Here is a 13168-nt window from a genome sequence, read left to right as displayed (position 1 = left end):
CTTAAGTCCTAGTGTCTTGAGACAATGTCTTTTCCACAAGACCACACCGCAGAGAATATCACTGAAATGATGGAAAACGCCCTCTAGGAGTGGAAGATTCAGAAAGAGAGTCTGTCTGGAATTACAACAGACAATGCCAGTTACTTGAAGAAAGCCTTGGAAAAGTGTCCTTGTAAACCCGCTACCAGAGCACTGAGACATTTGGTGCAGGGGTTTTCTTGAAGCTGAGTGAGAGCTTCAAAAGAAGCAGGCAGAATTGACCATCCCTGAGCCTGCACTGATTCACGATGGGGCCAGCAGGGGGGATCCAAAGTTGAAATGCAGCAGCAGGGCCATCTGTGGGGTGCTAGCAGAATACAGAAAAACACGGCATCTCATGCCTAAAGACAATGACATCACTGGCCTGGTGGAAGTAAGCCAGCTCAGTAAGGAAGAATTTGCTTAACACATCTAGTTTTGTGGATGCAGTGTTTTAGGGGAAGCTCTGCTGAGAATCTTGAGGACACAGTCAAGGCATGCAGTGATGAACCAATTGCGCTTACAACAGAAGAACCTCCAGACACGGAACAGCCTCCAGCAACACAAACACAAAGGAGAAGAGCCTATCTGGATTGTTACAACGAATCACCACTGCAAGAAAGAATAGTTCCGCACCTGCAGCATCAAATGCAATCCCCTCACCCTAGAACACCTCTGTTCTAAAGTAAAGCTCTAACTTAAATTCTGACCAATGTTTCCGTTTTGTATTCAAGCTACAAACGGGTGGTCAAACCTGTCTCCTCAACGGTAAAGAGGGCACTTTAAATGTAGGGCTCACATTTCTTGAAGTGAAAGGACTTGTTAAAAGGGCACTGATGCAGACACAGGTCTTGCAGCCTTTTACTCCTTATTTGAATCAATCAACTAAAGAACCCTCATGTGATTTTATACAGCCATAGTGAAATAAATTAATGCATAATAATTGTGAAACCTTCATTATTCCTCAGACTATGATTTTACTATTAAAATCTATAATTGTGGCCTCCATAGCACACACACACACACACCCACATGCAAAAAACACGCGGAAAACACACAAAACATTAAAATTGTCATGACCTTGTGTAAGGCTATGTGAGCCACCGGCTGACTAAATCATCACCCATCTTTGTGCTTCACAACATAAGACAACTCTCACATAATCCCGTCTGACAGATAGCTAAGGACCTAGACAAAAAACACCAGTGGGCCATATATTGGGATGCTCCACCATCTGCTGTCTGCCAATGTGCCTTGATAGCATTCCTGAGGCGAGGGTGCAAGAAATGCACAGCAAACCAATGCATAGAAAAAGAGGCTGTGATAATGTTCTCGATAAACATAGATCCCATGCCAAGTACACAGTGAGAATAAAAGTCTAATGCAAAATTGAAACATGAATATAAAGTGCATGGGTTCTAATCTACAGCAAGCATGAAAATAGCACTTCATTTAAGACTAAGGTGCAAGACCCCAGTCTTCAGAGGGACGGCCCTATACATACAACACTGTGCCTGTAAGTGCGGACCAGTTGAAGGGCGGGATTCATACCCCATTACCCTGCAAAGCTGTTTAACACTGCATTACAGAGGAATGGCTCTCATGTGCCACTTATACAAAGATTACTCTGGGTTAACGGCTAGAAAAGTACTGTTCATTTAACATAGAAAATAGACAGATTATGATACACTGATTGACTGCAGTTTAGTTTGTTATTTGTTATGCCAGAAAACTTGAATATGTGTTATATCAATAAACCAGAAATCATGAAAAGCACAATAAAGGTTGAATGCATTATTTAATATGCCTTAGTCTTTACTGACCAAAAAGTAACATGTTTTCAGATGAATGTTTGCAAAGTATCAGGTAGACTCCCAATCCTTTGTATAACAATACTGGTCTAATAACTTGTGCAATTCCTTCCCCTCCGCTCCAACAAAGAGCAACCCAACCCTTTAAAAGCTGCAGATGTGCAGCTGAATGGGATGAAAGGGGGCTGTGCCTACCTCTCGTTCCCCGGCTGGAACTCCGGAAGCAGGGAGGGCCGGCGGCGATGAGGCTGGGCCAGATGGGAGCTGTAGTCCCTCGCATGAGAGTGGTAGTCCACCAGTCCCACCTCCTGCAACACAAAGTCCCAACAGGCCACCAGAGTTAGGGCTTTGACTTTTGCCCAAAAATCATATTCGAAGTTTGTTTGTTTATTAATATTAATATTCGAATATATTCGAACATTTATTAATAATATTTTGACCATTAAATGCCTTCAGTAAGTCCTGGATTGGGTTTCGCAAGGATTGTTTACTGGCGTTGCTATGGTTACCGGTCTTGCATGTTCCAACAGTTTATTAGGTTTCTAATAAATCTCTGTCTAATAATAATTACATTACTCCATTACAATATTATGACTAGACTGCGTCGGGTTCTCCGACGTCTCTCCCTCTTGGCCTGCCCATAACAGGTTTGAATATTAAGGGCTGCCTAATATCCGTTCGAATTTTGATTTATTTTTTGATATTCGAATTATATTCGAATAACGAAGTTCGGATTCAAAGCCCTAATCAGAGTAGACCCATTGCTGCATCCAACCATTCTTCTTTTAGGAAATCCGAGGGATGTCCTGTCCTCAAAGAAAATGGGTTCTTAGTCCTGGTGCGTTTTGATTCCCTGCCTCGGATGCTATTTTCTTTTTCAGTCCCCACTTCCCTTCTCTTTCTCTGCTTACAATTTCCTATGGATAAAAAAACACAGGAGCGCTAATCCACATAGCGGATAATGTGGCCCTTTCACCAATTTCAGACAGGTTGGAGGAATGCAGCCTGTCCACCCTCATCTCCTGCTGAATGTGATGAGGAGGGCCAGGGGAAGGATTAGCTGGGTGTGCAGCTGTTGTAATGTAGGGCATGTGTGTGTGTGTGTGTGTGTGTGTGTGTGTGTGTGTGTGTGTGTGTGTGTGTGTGTGTGTGTGTGTGTGTGTGTGTGTGTGTGTGTGTGTGTGTGTGTGTGTGTGTGTGTGTGTGTGCACGCGCAGGAGGGGTTGGCTACCCCGTGGATTCTCTCACCCAAGAAGAAAGAGGCCGCCAAACAAGCTTTTGACTCACTCAATGCATCTTCTAAGAAGCTGCAACGACTTTGCCATTGCTGGTCAATTAACTCTGGATAATTGGGATTTGTGTATGGAAATGCTTGAGGTGGGGCTCCCCTTGATGGCGGTTTTTGCGAACCTCGCTTTGCAAATGTGCAGCCTTCGCCTTCGCCAGCGCTGCCTCTCTCTTTTTGAACTTGCGCCGGAAAAAAGGCGGCTTCACGTCTGACAAGTGATTTAGCATAGAAAGGCTTGTTATCAGTTAATAAATCAGCTGCATCGACAACACATTGACTGCCCTGGCTGGACCTATACACCCTCACTGGGAGCGGCGCTGCAGATGGCGTGTCCGCGCCCGTGCCCGGTGGCTTACAGTGTGTGTGCGCCCGGTGCATACCGTGTGTGTGTTTGTGTGTCTGTGTGCCAGGTGCATACCGTGTGTGTGTGTGTGTGTGTGTGTGTGTGTGTGTGTGTGTGTGTGTGTGTGTGTGTGTGTGTGTGTGTGTGTGTGTGTGTGTGTGTGTGTGTGTGTGTGTCCGGTGCTTACCGTGTGTGCCCGCTGCAGCTGCAGGGGCAGTGAGGCAGGGTTGGGCAGGTGGCGCGTGTCCACCGCCCTCCGGCCCTGCGGCACCGACTGGGGATGAGAAGACATGCTGGCAGAGCCGCTTCCTCTGCAGGCAGGAAGTGGGAGGGGCTGCAGATCAGTTGCAGTACATCATCGGCCGAATACAGGAGCCAGCGACCTGCAGAGGGATAGGGAGAATGAGGCTGAGAAAGATGCCGGGACACAGCGATATATGGACTGGAAGAACCGTAATCGCTTTTTAACTACAGCCCATAAAACTGTAAGCGTGGCGCTTGCTTGGCATCCGTGTGATGTTTTCTGGCTAGAGAGGTGTGTGTGTGTGTGTGTGTGTGTGTGTGTGTGTGTGTGTGTGTGTGTGTGTGTGCACGCACACACGCACGCACCTGTGTGCGTGCGTATGTGTTTGTGTGTCAGGATGACAGTGTATGTACTATTCTGCCAGGTTGGATGGGTGCACCTGCTGTATAGACTGCCCTCTTCCTCTCTCGCTGAATGAGACCACTGTCCCCTCGACTGGTCTGCTGGTGGCCTGGGACCAGCTGAGTCAGGCAGCTGTAGTGGTGGGTGAGCCAGCCAGAGCACCAGGGATCCAGCAGCACCATTAATAACTCAATGATCGATAGACGGCCGTGCACTGTTTTAACTCATGACATGGTGCAAACCCAACATAGGCCCCTATGAGTAGTGAGTACTCCATATATGGGCTTCCTATGCAAACTCAACATAGGCCCCTATGAGTACTCCACATCTGGGTTTCCTATGCAAACCCAACACAGGACCCTATGAGTACTCCATATATTGGTTTCCAATGCAAACCCAACATAGGCCCTGACGAACACTCCATATATGGGATTCCAATGCAAATCCAACACAGGACCCTATGAGTACTCCATATATGGCGTGAAAACGATCTTCACCCAGAAGGCAGGCGCCCTCTGTATGCGAAAGCATCAGCCCACGACCATAAAGAAACCTAAAGACACCAAGACAAGCAAAATCCTATTAGGGTAACCATGAAGTTCCCTACATGGTGCGGTTGAAGTAAATGTCCCATTAACATGATGGAGGTCCCCCTTGCAGAACCGCGAGCCCAATAGAGGACGTCCAACCTAAACATTCATAAATAGTGATGAAAAATGACGTTCAAAATTTTCTTGTCAGCGTTCGCACAACAGTCTCTTTTTTTTGGTTGACGTGGACGGGCGCTTCTAAAAGGCTGAGTGTGTGTGTGCGTGCGTATGCACGCGCGTGTGTGTACGGTAGTAGTACAACTGCAATCGCACCGTGTCCGGGGGAGGCCTGCCAAAAGAGGCATTAGGACGCATGCCATTTCTCTAGGCCTCCCGGCAATGACACTAGTTTCTCCAAGCTCATGTTTCAGCAGCGTTGACGGTGGGGTGGGGGACTGAGGGGTCGGTGGCATGCTCGGACAAGCAGGGTGAACTAAACTCTGACAGGCTTGACTAAGAGGGAGGCCAACACGCTGATCCCCAATGTCAGAGCAGGTTAAGACAAAAATAAATCATCCAGGATGGGAGAACTGCCACAGTCCTCCACAGTGATATGTACACGTGTTTGTGTGTCTGTGTGTGTGTGTGTTAGGGTTATGCCAATTAGTCTAGAATCAATTCAATTACTTTATTTGTATAGCCCTTAATCACGGGAACAGTCTCAAAGGGTTTAACAGGCCATATATTTAGATGATCGGATATTACTACCACAACCGCCGTAAGAGGCCAGGACCGTATAGGATACAGGTTAAACTGACTTGAAAAGCACTTTTCATATCATGCCGTGTTTTTCATATTCATTTTTTCACACCAAGGATTTCTGGCATCCCTCTCAGCGATTTGTGGATTTAGGAATGATTCTATCAATGAATTCGGCCAGCCGTCCTTTCTGCAGGGAAAAGCGAATAATCCTCCCGTGCATGATCCTGAGTGTGCAGGGAGAGGTGGGGCTCGCCTTTGGCAGATAGAGCTAGATTGAATCAATGTGGTGTTCCCAGCTAGCACATCGTAGTAAGCTAAATCTATATTGAAATACATAGATTAATGTACTCGCTCGTTTCCCCAGAAGTTAGGGGGATAAGGGCTTATGACACAATTGACGTGCCACCAAAATTAACCGACAGTTACCGTGAATAAAACGACAGATATTTCTTGGTTTGATCATTGTTGGAAACCATTCGGATAATATGAGTAACCAACTTAAAAACCTGAAGACCTTTAAGAGAGAGAACACTGCTGTTTTCAGAGTTTTGCGTTTGAGTGATTCAACTTGAAGTTCTTAAAAGCCCATATGCTCATTTACATTAGAATTTGCAAGTAAATAATAACCTTTTAAAGAAATGAATATTGGCATTACTTCATAACTGGCATACAATTCAATAAAAAAAAATTAAAAAAAACAATGAGAGCAATGGCGATCTTTTTGAAATCGGCTTATATGAAGGCTGAGATTCCACTGTTTTTGGCCACTGGTTGTGGTTTTTGACAACTAGTGGCAAAAAATCAGGAACGGATGTACACTAATGGGTATCAGGGTCGTAGCAAACAAGCACAAACCTAGAATACCTTACTTACTTCTGTAATTAACACACAACTTCCACGAAACCGCAACAAGTAACGCAGCTTGCAAGTAAACAAGTACCCCACGATAGACTGACACTGACAGTACTAATCAGACAGAAAAACAATTACCCTGAAAGTGCCAGTGACATCAATGAAGGTAAACTTAATCAAATCTGAAATACTATTTATACAAGATGGAGCAGAAGTGATTTCTTTCGGATGGTTCATGGCTGCTTTTGTGAATGTGGGCCCACATAAATATTCCTTACATACCACCGACTGATAATTCAACCATGAAACACATTTCAGTTATTTACATCCCCATTTGTTTATTTTTAATTCATTAGAATTCGGCACGCTAACATTTGCTTAGCCTTATCGACAGTCATATTGCATGTTTTCCTCATATTGTTCAGCCCTGCTGGCATCCGTATTCATTATTTTACTTCCTCAACAATCTCCCAGGTGTTATCTTCCTTTTGGTACAGAGATAACATGTGATAGCCCTTGTAGTTGTGGAGCCATACTGAACTTACTTTGGGTACGTCATTTATTCAGCAATAACCTGAGAAGGAGTCCTACTGATGTTAGAGGTTAACTGAGGTTAATGAAAATAAAGTAAAGTAAATGCCCAAGACTCCTCCACACATAGTGGCGCCTGCATGGTTACAGCGGTAAATACAACCAGACTTAACTGTGACCTGCAGGGCAGTACGAGTAACCGTGGAGCGACAGTGTACCAGTCTCCTTTGTTTGGTTCAAATTGCATTCCTCTTAGAGACACACAAAGAGCCACTCTCTGCTCATCTCTCCCGGCTGGCTGGCAGGCACACAAGGACGTTTGATTTCACTGGCAAATGACGGCATGAGACAAAGCTAAATGTGGCGCTGGTTTGTTTGCATTATCATTACGATCATCACCATCCAAAATAAGAACATTGGAGTTAAAACACAAATGAGTAAGATCACAAGAAAGACATTATGCATGGAAAAGCTGATTCGTCTTAACTGTTAAGTTTGAAGCTGCAACAACAATGGCAATATACTTTACGGCACAAGGAACTTCAAACGAAACCAGCGTTGCACGCCTGGATCAGGCCAAATGTGAACGTCAGGAAGAACGAATGCCCTGCTGTACAACTTGTAGTGACATAATCAAAGAACAGAGATTACCACCCCGGTCTAGCAACGCAGACTATTTTCTATTTCCTCCCTAGTTTGACAACTCCTCTCACGCGTTTGACCTTATATTGATTTAGGTTATAGTCATCTTGAAGCTACCCAATATTAAAAAGTACCTTGTATCTTCCTTTGCCGGCGTATAAAACTCCCTAAACGTTTTGAGACCTGCTGCCAACATACAGCAAACCTAGTAGCTAGGTTATTCTAGCTTATGTTCTTGATATGTTGACACATTTGTCAGCTCAAATTCTCTTTGAGGGATGGACAGCCCAAACTGTCTGTCCTTGGTCACACCCAGGAACTGATCCACAATGTCTATTCTCTTTTCTTTTAAGAACACAAGAGCATCACACATCGTGCTTCTTCAGCCATGATTGACACTTTCATGACCCTCCTCCCCGGAAACTCATGACAACCTATGATAGCCTAACCTGACATGGTGAACAGGATAGCTATATTGTGTTTCCAGGCATAAAGCAACGATATTACCATCTAGATGAGGAAGTTGGCCATAGGCAAGGACATTCAATTCAGAATTGAATTGAAGAGTGAGATATGGAAATACTATTAAAGAGACAAGAAAGACAATGATAAGGGAAGAGAATATAAAATGTTAACAAAAATAGAATGAGAGAGGGCAATTGAGAGGGAGAGAGAAAGAGGTTTGAGGGCTGTCACAAGATCTGCAGGGGGAGAGCAGAGAATCAAAATGAGAGCCAATACAATGAGAGAGCTTTGACATAAACAGTGAGGCGAGCAGGGGGCCTTCCAGACAGGAGGCTAAACACACATGCACTGGCACCGCTACAGACATCAACAGGCAAAGCTGCTGGCCCACAGCCAGCACTGAGAATGAACCCAGTCACCCCGCCTCTCACTCTAGCGTGCTTCCCCTGCAAAGCCCTCCCTTCCTCTCTCACTCACTCCCTCCCCGTCATCCTCTTGCTCCTGTCTGCTAGCAGATACATCATTCCCTCACATAACCTCCCCCCTCCCACCTCCATTTTAGGAAGAACGGCTGCACACATACACCCGAAGAGGAGTGTGACTTTTCAGTCAGGGCTGCGGCGTCTCGTCCTTCCCCCTTTGTGTTGTAGCATCGACTGTGGCTTACTCAAAAGCCGCAGCGCAACGACAAACTTGTAGCGACGTACGCCTTTAGTGACACCCTAAAACAGTAAGTGTGGACCACAATCAGTCCACAGATGCACTAGTCCCACTATCACGACACCACAGTGGATGAACATCCATTTAAATAATTGTGCCGACAAGAACTTAACGGTTGGGTTTTCCCTGTGGATTACGAAGAAGGGAATAAATGTGTCTTGTGACGGCACTCAGCTCTGCCGAGCCCCGTCTGGTTTGAGAGAGAATTCTATTGAAAGTGTAGAGCTGCAATAAGGCGGAACGGGGGAACCTAATGTAATGGGTCTGAGATGCAGAATGCTTTTGTTGTTGGAATTGAATCCGAGGTAGAGAAAGACCTGCACTTCAGAACTGGAGGGGGGCGGGGGGCTGCTAGGACTCACAGCTTAGGAATGTGGCACCCTGTCAGGTCCCATAATGGTTTTATCTATCTGGATCCTGATTACTGGAAAAAGAAGCACAGAGCTAGCTGCCCCTGCTCTCCCTAGCTCAGCCATATCTTTCTCATTTCCCACGCTGCTTTCACGCAGATCAACCAGATAGCAGCACTGATAAACAGACTCCGAGAGCGGGGCGGCTTTTTGATGCATACAATTGTATTATTCAAAAAACTGGATTAAACTTGCCGTATCAAAACATCTCTACAAAATGCCTGGGTCGCATGAGGGAAAGGGACGACATCGTTTTAACCATGTAATGATCAACAGAAAATCAACGACAATAGTCTCAGAATCACTAAATATCAATTGAAGCCATCCTTCAATAGTTGACAAAGCCATAAGGACATTTGGCAATGCCTCTACGGATAACCGTCCAATCTTTATCCCTCTGACGTCATGCTTACTTAAGTAAAAGTTGACGAACTGCCGAGTACAGGCAGGGCTGGAACATTTTGTCGGCCTATAAATCGTTTCACAGAAGAATAATGTACACATTTATAATATGTCCATGGTTGGTTCTCATGATATTGTGTCCCCCATGGTAGTGGTGGGATGAAGTTCAAATCAAACGAAAACACAACAAAGAATAAGGGATGCGATGCCAGTCAGAGCCCGACAGTGCGAGCACTGTCTTTTGTGTGACATTTGTTTGATTGAAAGGATAAAAAGGGAATTATTTCCAAAGCCGCAATGCCCGATTTACAACGCCTCTGCTTTCAGAGGCATGCGCCGAGATGATGGCTGTGTGGGACTAAAGCCCTGAGTCCCACGTCTTTCTGGTTAGTCGTTTCCCTTCTAGCCAGCATGTTGACAACAGCATCATAGAGGGACGCTAATGAAGAACACAAGGGGAAGGAGGAGGTAATGGCAGCAGCATAACAACTAGTGAAGAGAGCAGGGGAGGGCGGAAACTCCTTTACATTGAGCAGGAAAACAGCAGGGAAAGCACTCAAGTTCCCTCCAAACCACAGGACGGTCCACACTGTACTGCCAAGAGTGTGCTCCCAGGAAATCTAGCATGGACAGAATGCACCCACTCACATCCCCTCCGTTGTTCATGTACCGCCACTCGCCTCTAATCCCCTATGAAGCTTGTATAATGTCACTGTAGCTTACCAGAGTGGAACGCAGAAACACGCATGTGAATACAGATGTCAAGATCTTTATTGAGCAGTCTACACATTGTGGTTTTTGCTGACAAAATCCAACCTCAAAAAGTAAATGTAGCAAGTAGCAAGTGGCCTGTGGTTTAGCGCAATTATAGCGGCAAGGCATTTGAGTGTCATTATACAGGATATTAGCTTTCAATTTGAATCCATTACCGCTCTCCTCAAGGATTCTAGGATATTAACTAGAGATGCACCGATCAATCGGCCGCCGATTAAAAAAGCCGGTTTTGTATCCAATCGGCCACAATCGGTGACCGGCCGGTCACTGTCGTAATTTCCGGTTTTCGGCCGATCAAACTCACCCGCATGCGCGGTGCGTAGCAGCTCAAGGCGCCCAGAGCGCGGAAAGAAAACATGTCGCATTAAAATCTGAAAGGACGCACTAAACTCACTATCCATGCCTCCCGGGGACGCATCTCATTGTCCCCATGAAAAACGATACATTGTGAACATTAAACAACTCGTGTTTAATGTACAGTAACTGGCCAAAGAAACCTTCTTGTGAGCAGGCCGGACAAGCGCTGTTTCAACCCTCTGCGCATCTACTCGACGCAGACTCGACGCGACATGCTAATTTAGCCGCTACCAAAACAACTAGCTCGTCACCGCTGATTTCATTTCAACAATTAAAAATACGAACTTCATAGTAAATAAACCCACGTTTCCACTGCTCGATGCTGTGCTCATTCGTGTCGATTATGTTGTAACGTTTAGGGGACGTGCTGTAATGAAATAAATGAAACATAATCCGGTGGTGGTGATGAAAACGACCGCCATATTGTTATGCCCAAACGGCGCCTGCGCATACATCGCGCTTCCAACGAGATCCAGTTTTTCTCGAGAAACAGGCAGAGAAGAGAGAACGCAAAAATACCACCAAAGAAAAAGATTAAACCTATTGCAGGTCAGCAAACTATTGCAGCTGCATTTTCTGTCCCCACTACCTCTGCACTCCTCCCTGACTCTGATCAGCCTAGAGAGAGTACCTCAACATTGCCTGTACCTACTTCTGCCTCCCCCTCTACTGAGCCTGATGAGCCCACTGCAGAAGAAGTGCCTCAACCTTCTACATGTTCCTCCCAAAAAAAGCGAACTTTTCTGAAGCAGTGGCTCACCACATACTACAAATGGCTGCGCTTTTCAGATGACAATTTCATGTATTGAGTTTAACACTATTAATTTAATTTAAGAAATAGACTAATAATAAAAAAGAAACACATTTTTTAAACTGGGGGGTCAGGACCCATTGAATTTCTCAGGGACCCACCCAACTCGCCACCTGTGGGTCCCGGGGACTCACTACATTGAAAACCTATCAACATCACTGCTATTATATGATTATAATTATTTCTTAGAAAATCGGTATCGGAAAAACCGGTTTTGGCAGGTCAGACCTCCTTAAAAACCGGAAATCGGTATCGGCCAAGAATTTTGCAATCGGTGCATCTCTAATATTAACAATTCAGTCCTTAAGAGTAATAATCCCAAAACTGTATAAATAACACTGGGCTCAATGCTGGGTCAATGCTCATGTGATTTTACTTTACCATCCAGAATGATTGTACATTATGAGGAATCCCACAGATCATCCAATCATGAAATCATGTGGAGAGACATCAGACATCTAATATTACTGGTGTGCCAATTAAAGTGGCCAATCAATACTCACCACATAAAACGGCTAAAATAATCTCCATGCATTGGCCTGTTAATTAATATTCTGAGTTAATAATAAAATAAAATTCACTAGTTAGCTCATTCATGTTCATTCAGTGATCATCGCAAAATAACAGAGAATCTATTGTTGGGCATAGTTGATATTCCAAAACTGACTGACATATCAGGGGTGTGCATCTATCCCTGATACGTGGTCTAAGTTACAAAACGACAGTCTGATACACTGTGGGTCAAGATGGTTTAAATTCTCAAGTTATTCCTGTCAACTGGGAAGGCAGGGGGGGGGGGGAAGCACAGTTTGGAATTTGCGGTTAACATTGTTAATGTAACTTGCCTTTGTTGTAACCAATGCCATCAGAACTAGTTACGGGAACTCCTTTTGTTAACACTTGCCAGAGTAAGTAGTCACTTTGAATACTATGCAGCCTTTGTAGATGAAGTCAGGTGGTACCCCGTTGGTAACATACCAGAGTGGTGCTGCACTCCACTCTGGTATGCTACAGTGAAAGTATATGACCCGGGAGGCGGGTTGAGTGGGTGCATTTGGTCCTCTCCATATCCTCTCTTCCTCTCTTGGCCTTGTGGGGGAGCACATCCTGTCGGCAAAGCGTTGAGGTGAACTACGTACACGTGGCCCAATTTTAGGTCACTGCTTGTGAAACCAACAGTTTGGGGCTGGCGTGTTATCGAATTGCGTCTACCACCTTGCGTTGCCCTGGGTTTGGCGTTGACAAGGGGGCTCGCTCAGAGCAGGTGGGTGATAAGACTATGTGGGCACACACACACACACACACACACACACACACACACACACACACACACACACACACACACACACACACACACACACACACACACACACACACACACACACACACACACACACACACGGATGATCAAGCGTAGCCTCTGTTAACCTTTAGCCACACCACCCAAAGGAATGGCCGTTCTTTTGCTGACGGGACACTCACACAGCAAGGACAGCACTGTACTTAAACTTAAAGCGCGAGTAACAAAGTTACCTCACTAGCCTATCAATGCCGCTATTTGGATTCGTTTCGTTTTGCATTTCATGACAAAATGACAGCCAAGAAGAAAGGCCTGCATTCCAAGCTCCTAAATACCTAGAGCAGACTTTCAAAAAGTCGACCCAAAGTACAATATATAAATACAAAATTAAAATGTATTAAAATGTATAACAAAGCTACAATACTTAAAATTGCTTTTCCTTAACTTCCTGTTCAGCTCAGTTGCTGTGAGCGGAGTGGGACGAAGGGAGGGGGTAAGAAATGGAA

General features: G+C 45.0%; 1 protein-coding gene across 6 annotated transcripts in view; it reads right to left on the bottom strand.

The window, feature by feature from the left end:
• Positions 1-13168, bottom strand: part of ncor2 (nuclear receptor corepressor 2) — a 111648-nt gene that overhangs the window by 82066 nt on the left and 16414 nt on the right. For all 6 annotated transcript variants that reach the window (XM_056592390.1, XM_056592391.1, XM_056592395.1 and 3 more), the window contains exons 2-3: positions 3648-3843; positions 2025-2137 (exon numbers count right to left, since the gene is read on the bottom strand). In XM_056592390.1, coding sequence (XP_056448365.1) covers positions 2025-2137; positions 3648-3752 — 218 coding nt within the window. In that variant the 5' untranslated portion in view covers positions 3753-3843. The remainder of the gene's footprint in view (positions 1-2024; positions 2138-3647; positions 3844-13168) is intronic.

The sequence above is a fragment of the Gadus chalcogrammus genome, chromosome 6, assembly GCF_026213295.1.
Source record: "Gadus chalcogrammus isolate NIFS_2021 chromosome 6, NIFS_Gcha_1.0, whole genome shotgun sequence".
Classification (NCBI taxonomy): domain Eukaryota; kingdom Metazoa; phylum Chordata; class Actinopteri; order Gadiformes; family Gadidae; genus Gadus; species Gadus chalcogrammus.
Note: the sequence above shows the minus strand (reverse complement) of the source record. Positions and strands in the feature narration are given on the sequence as shown.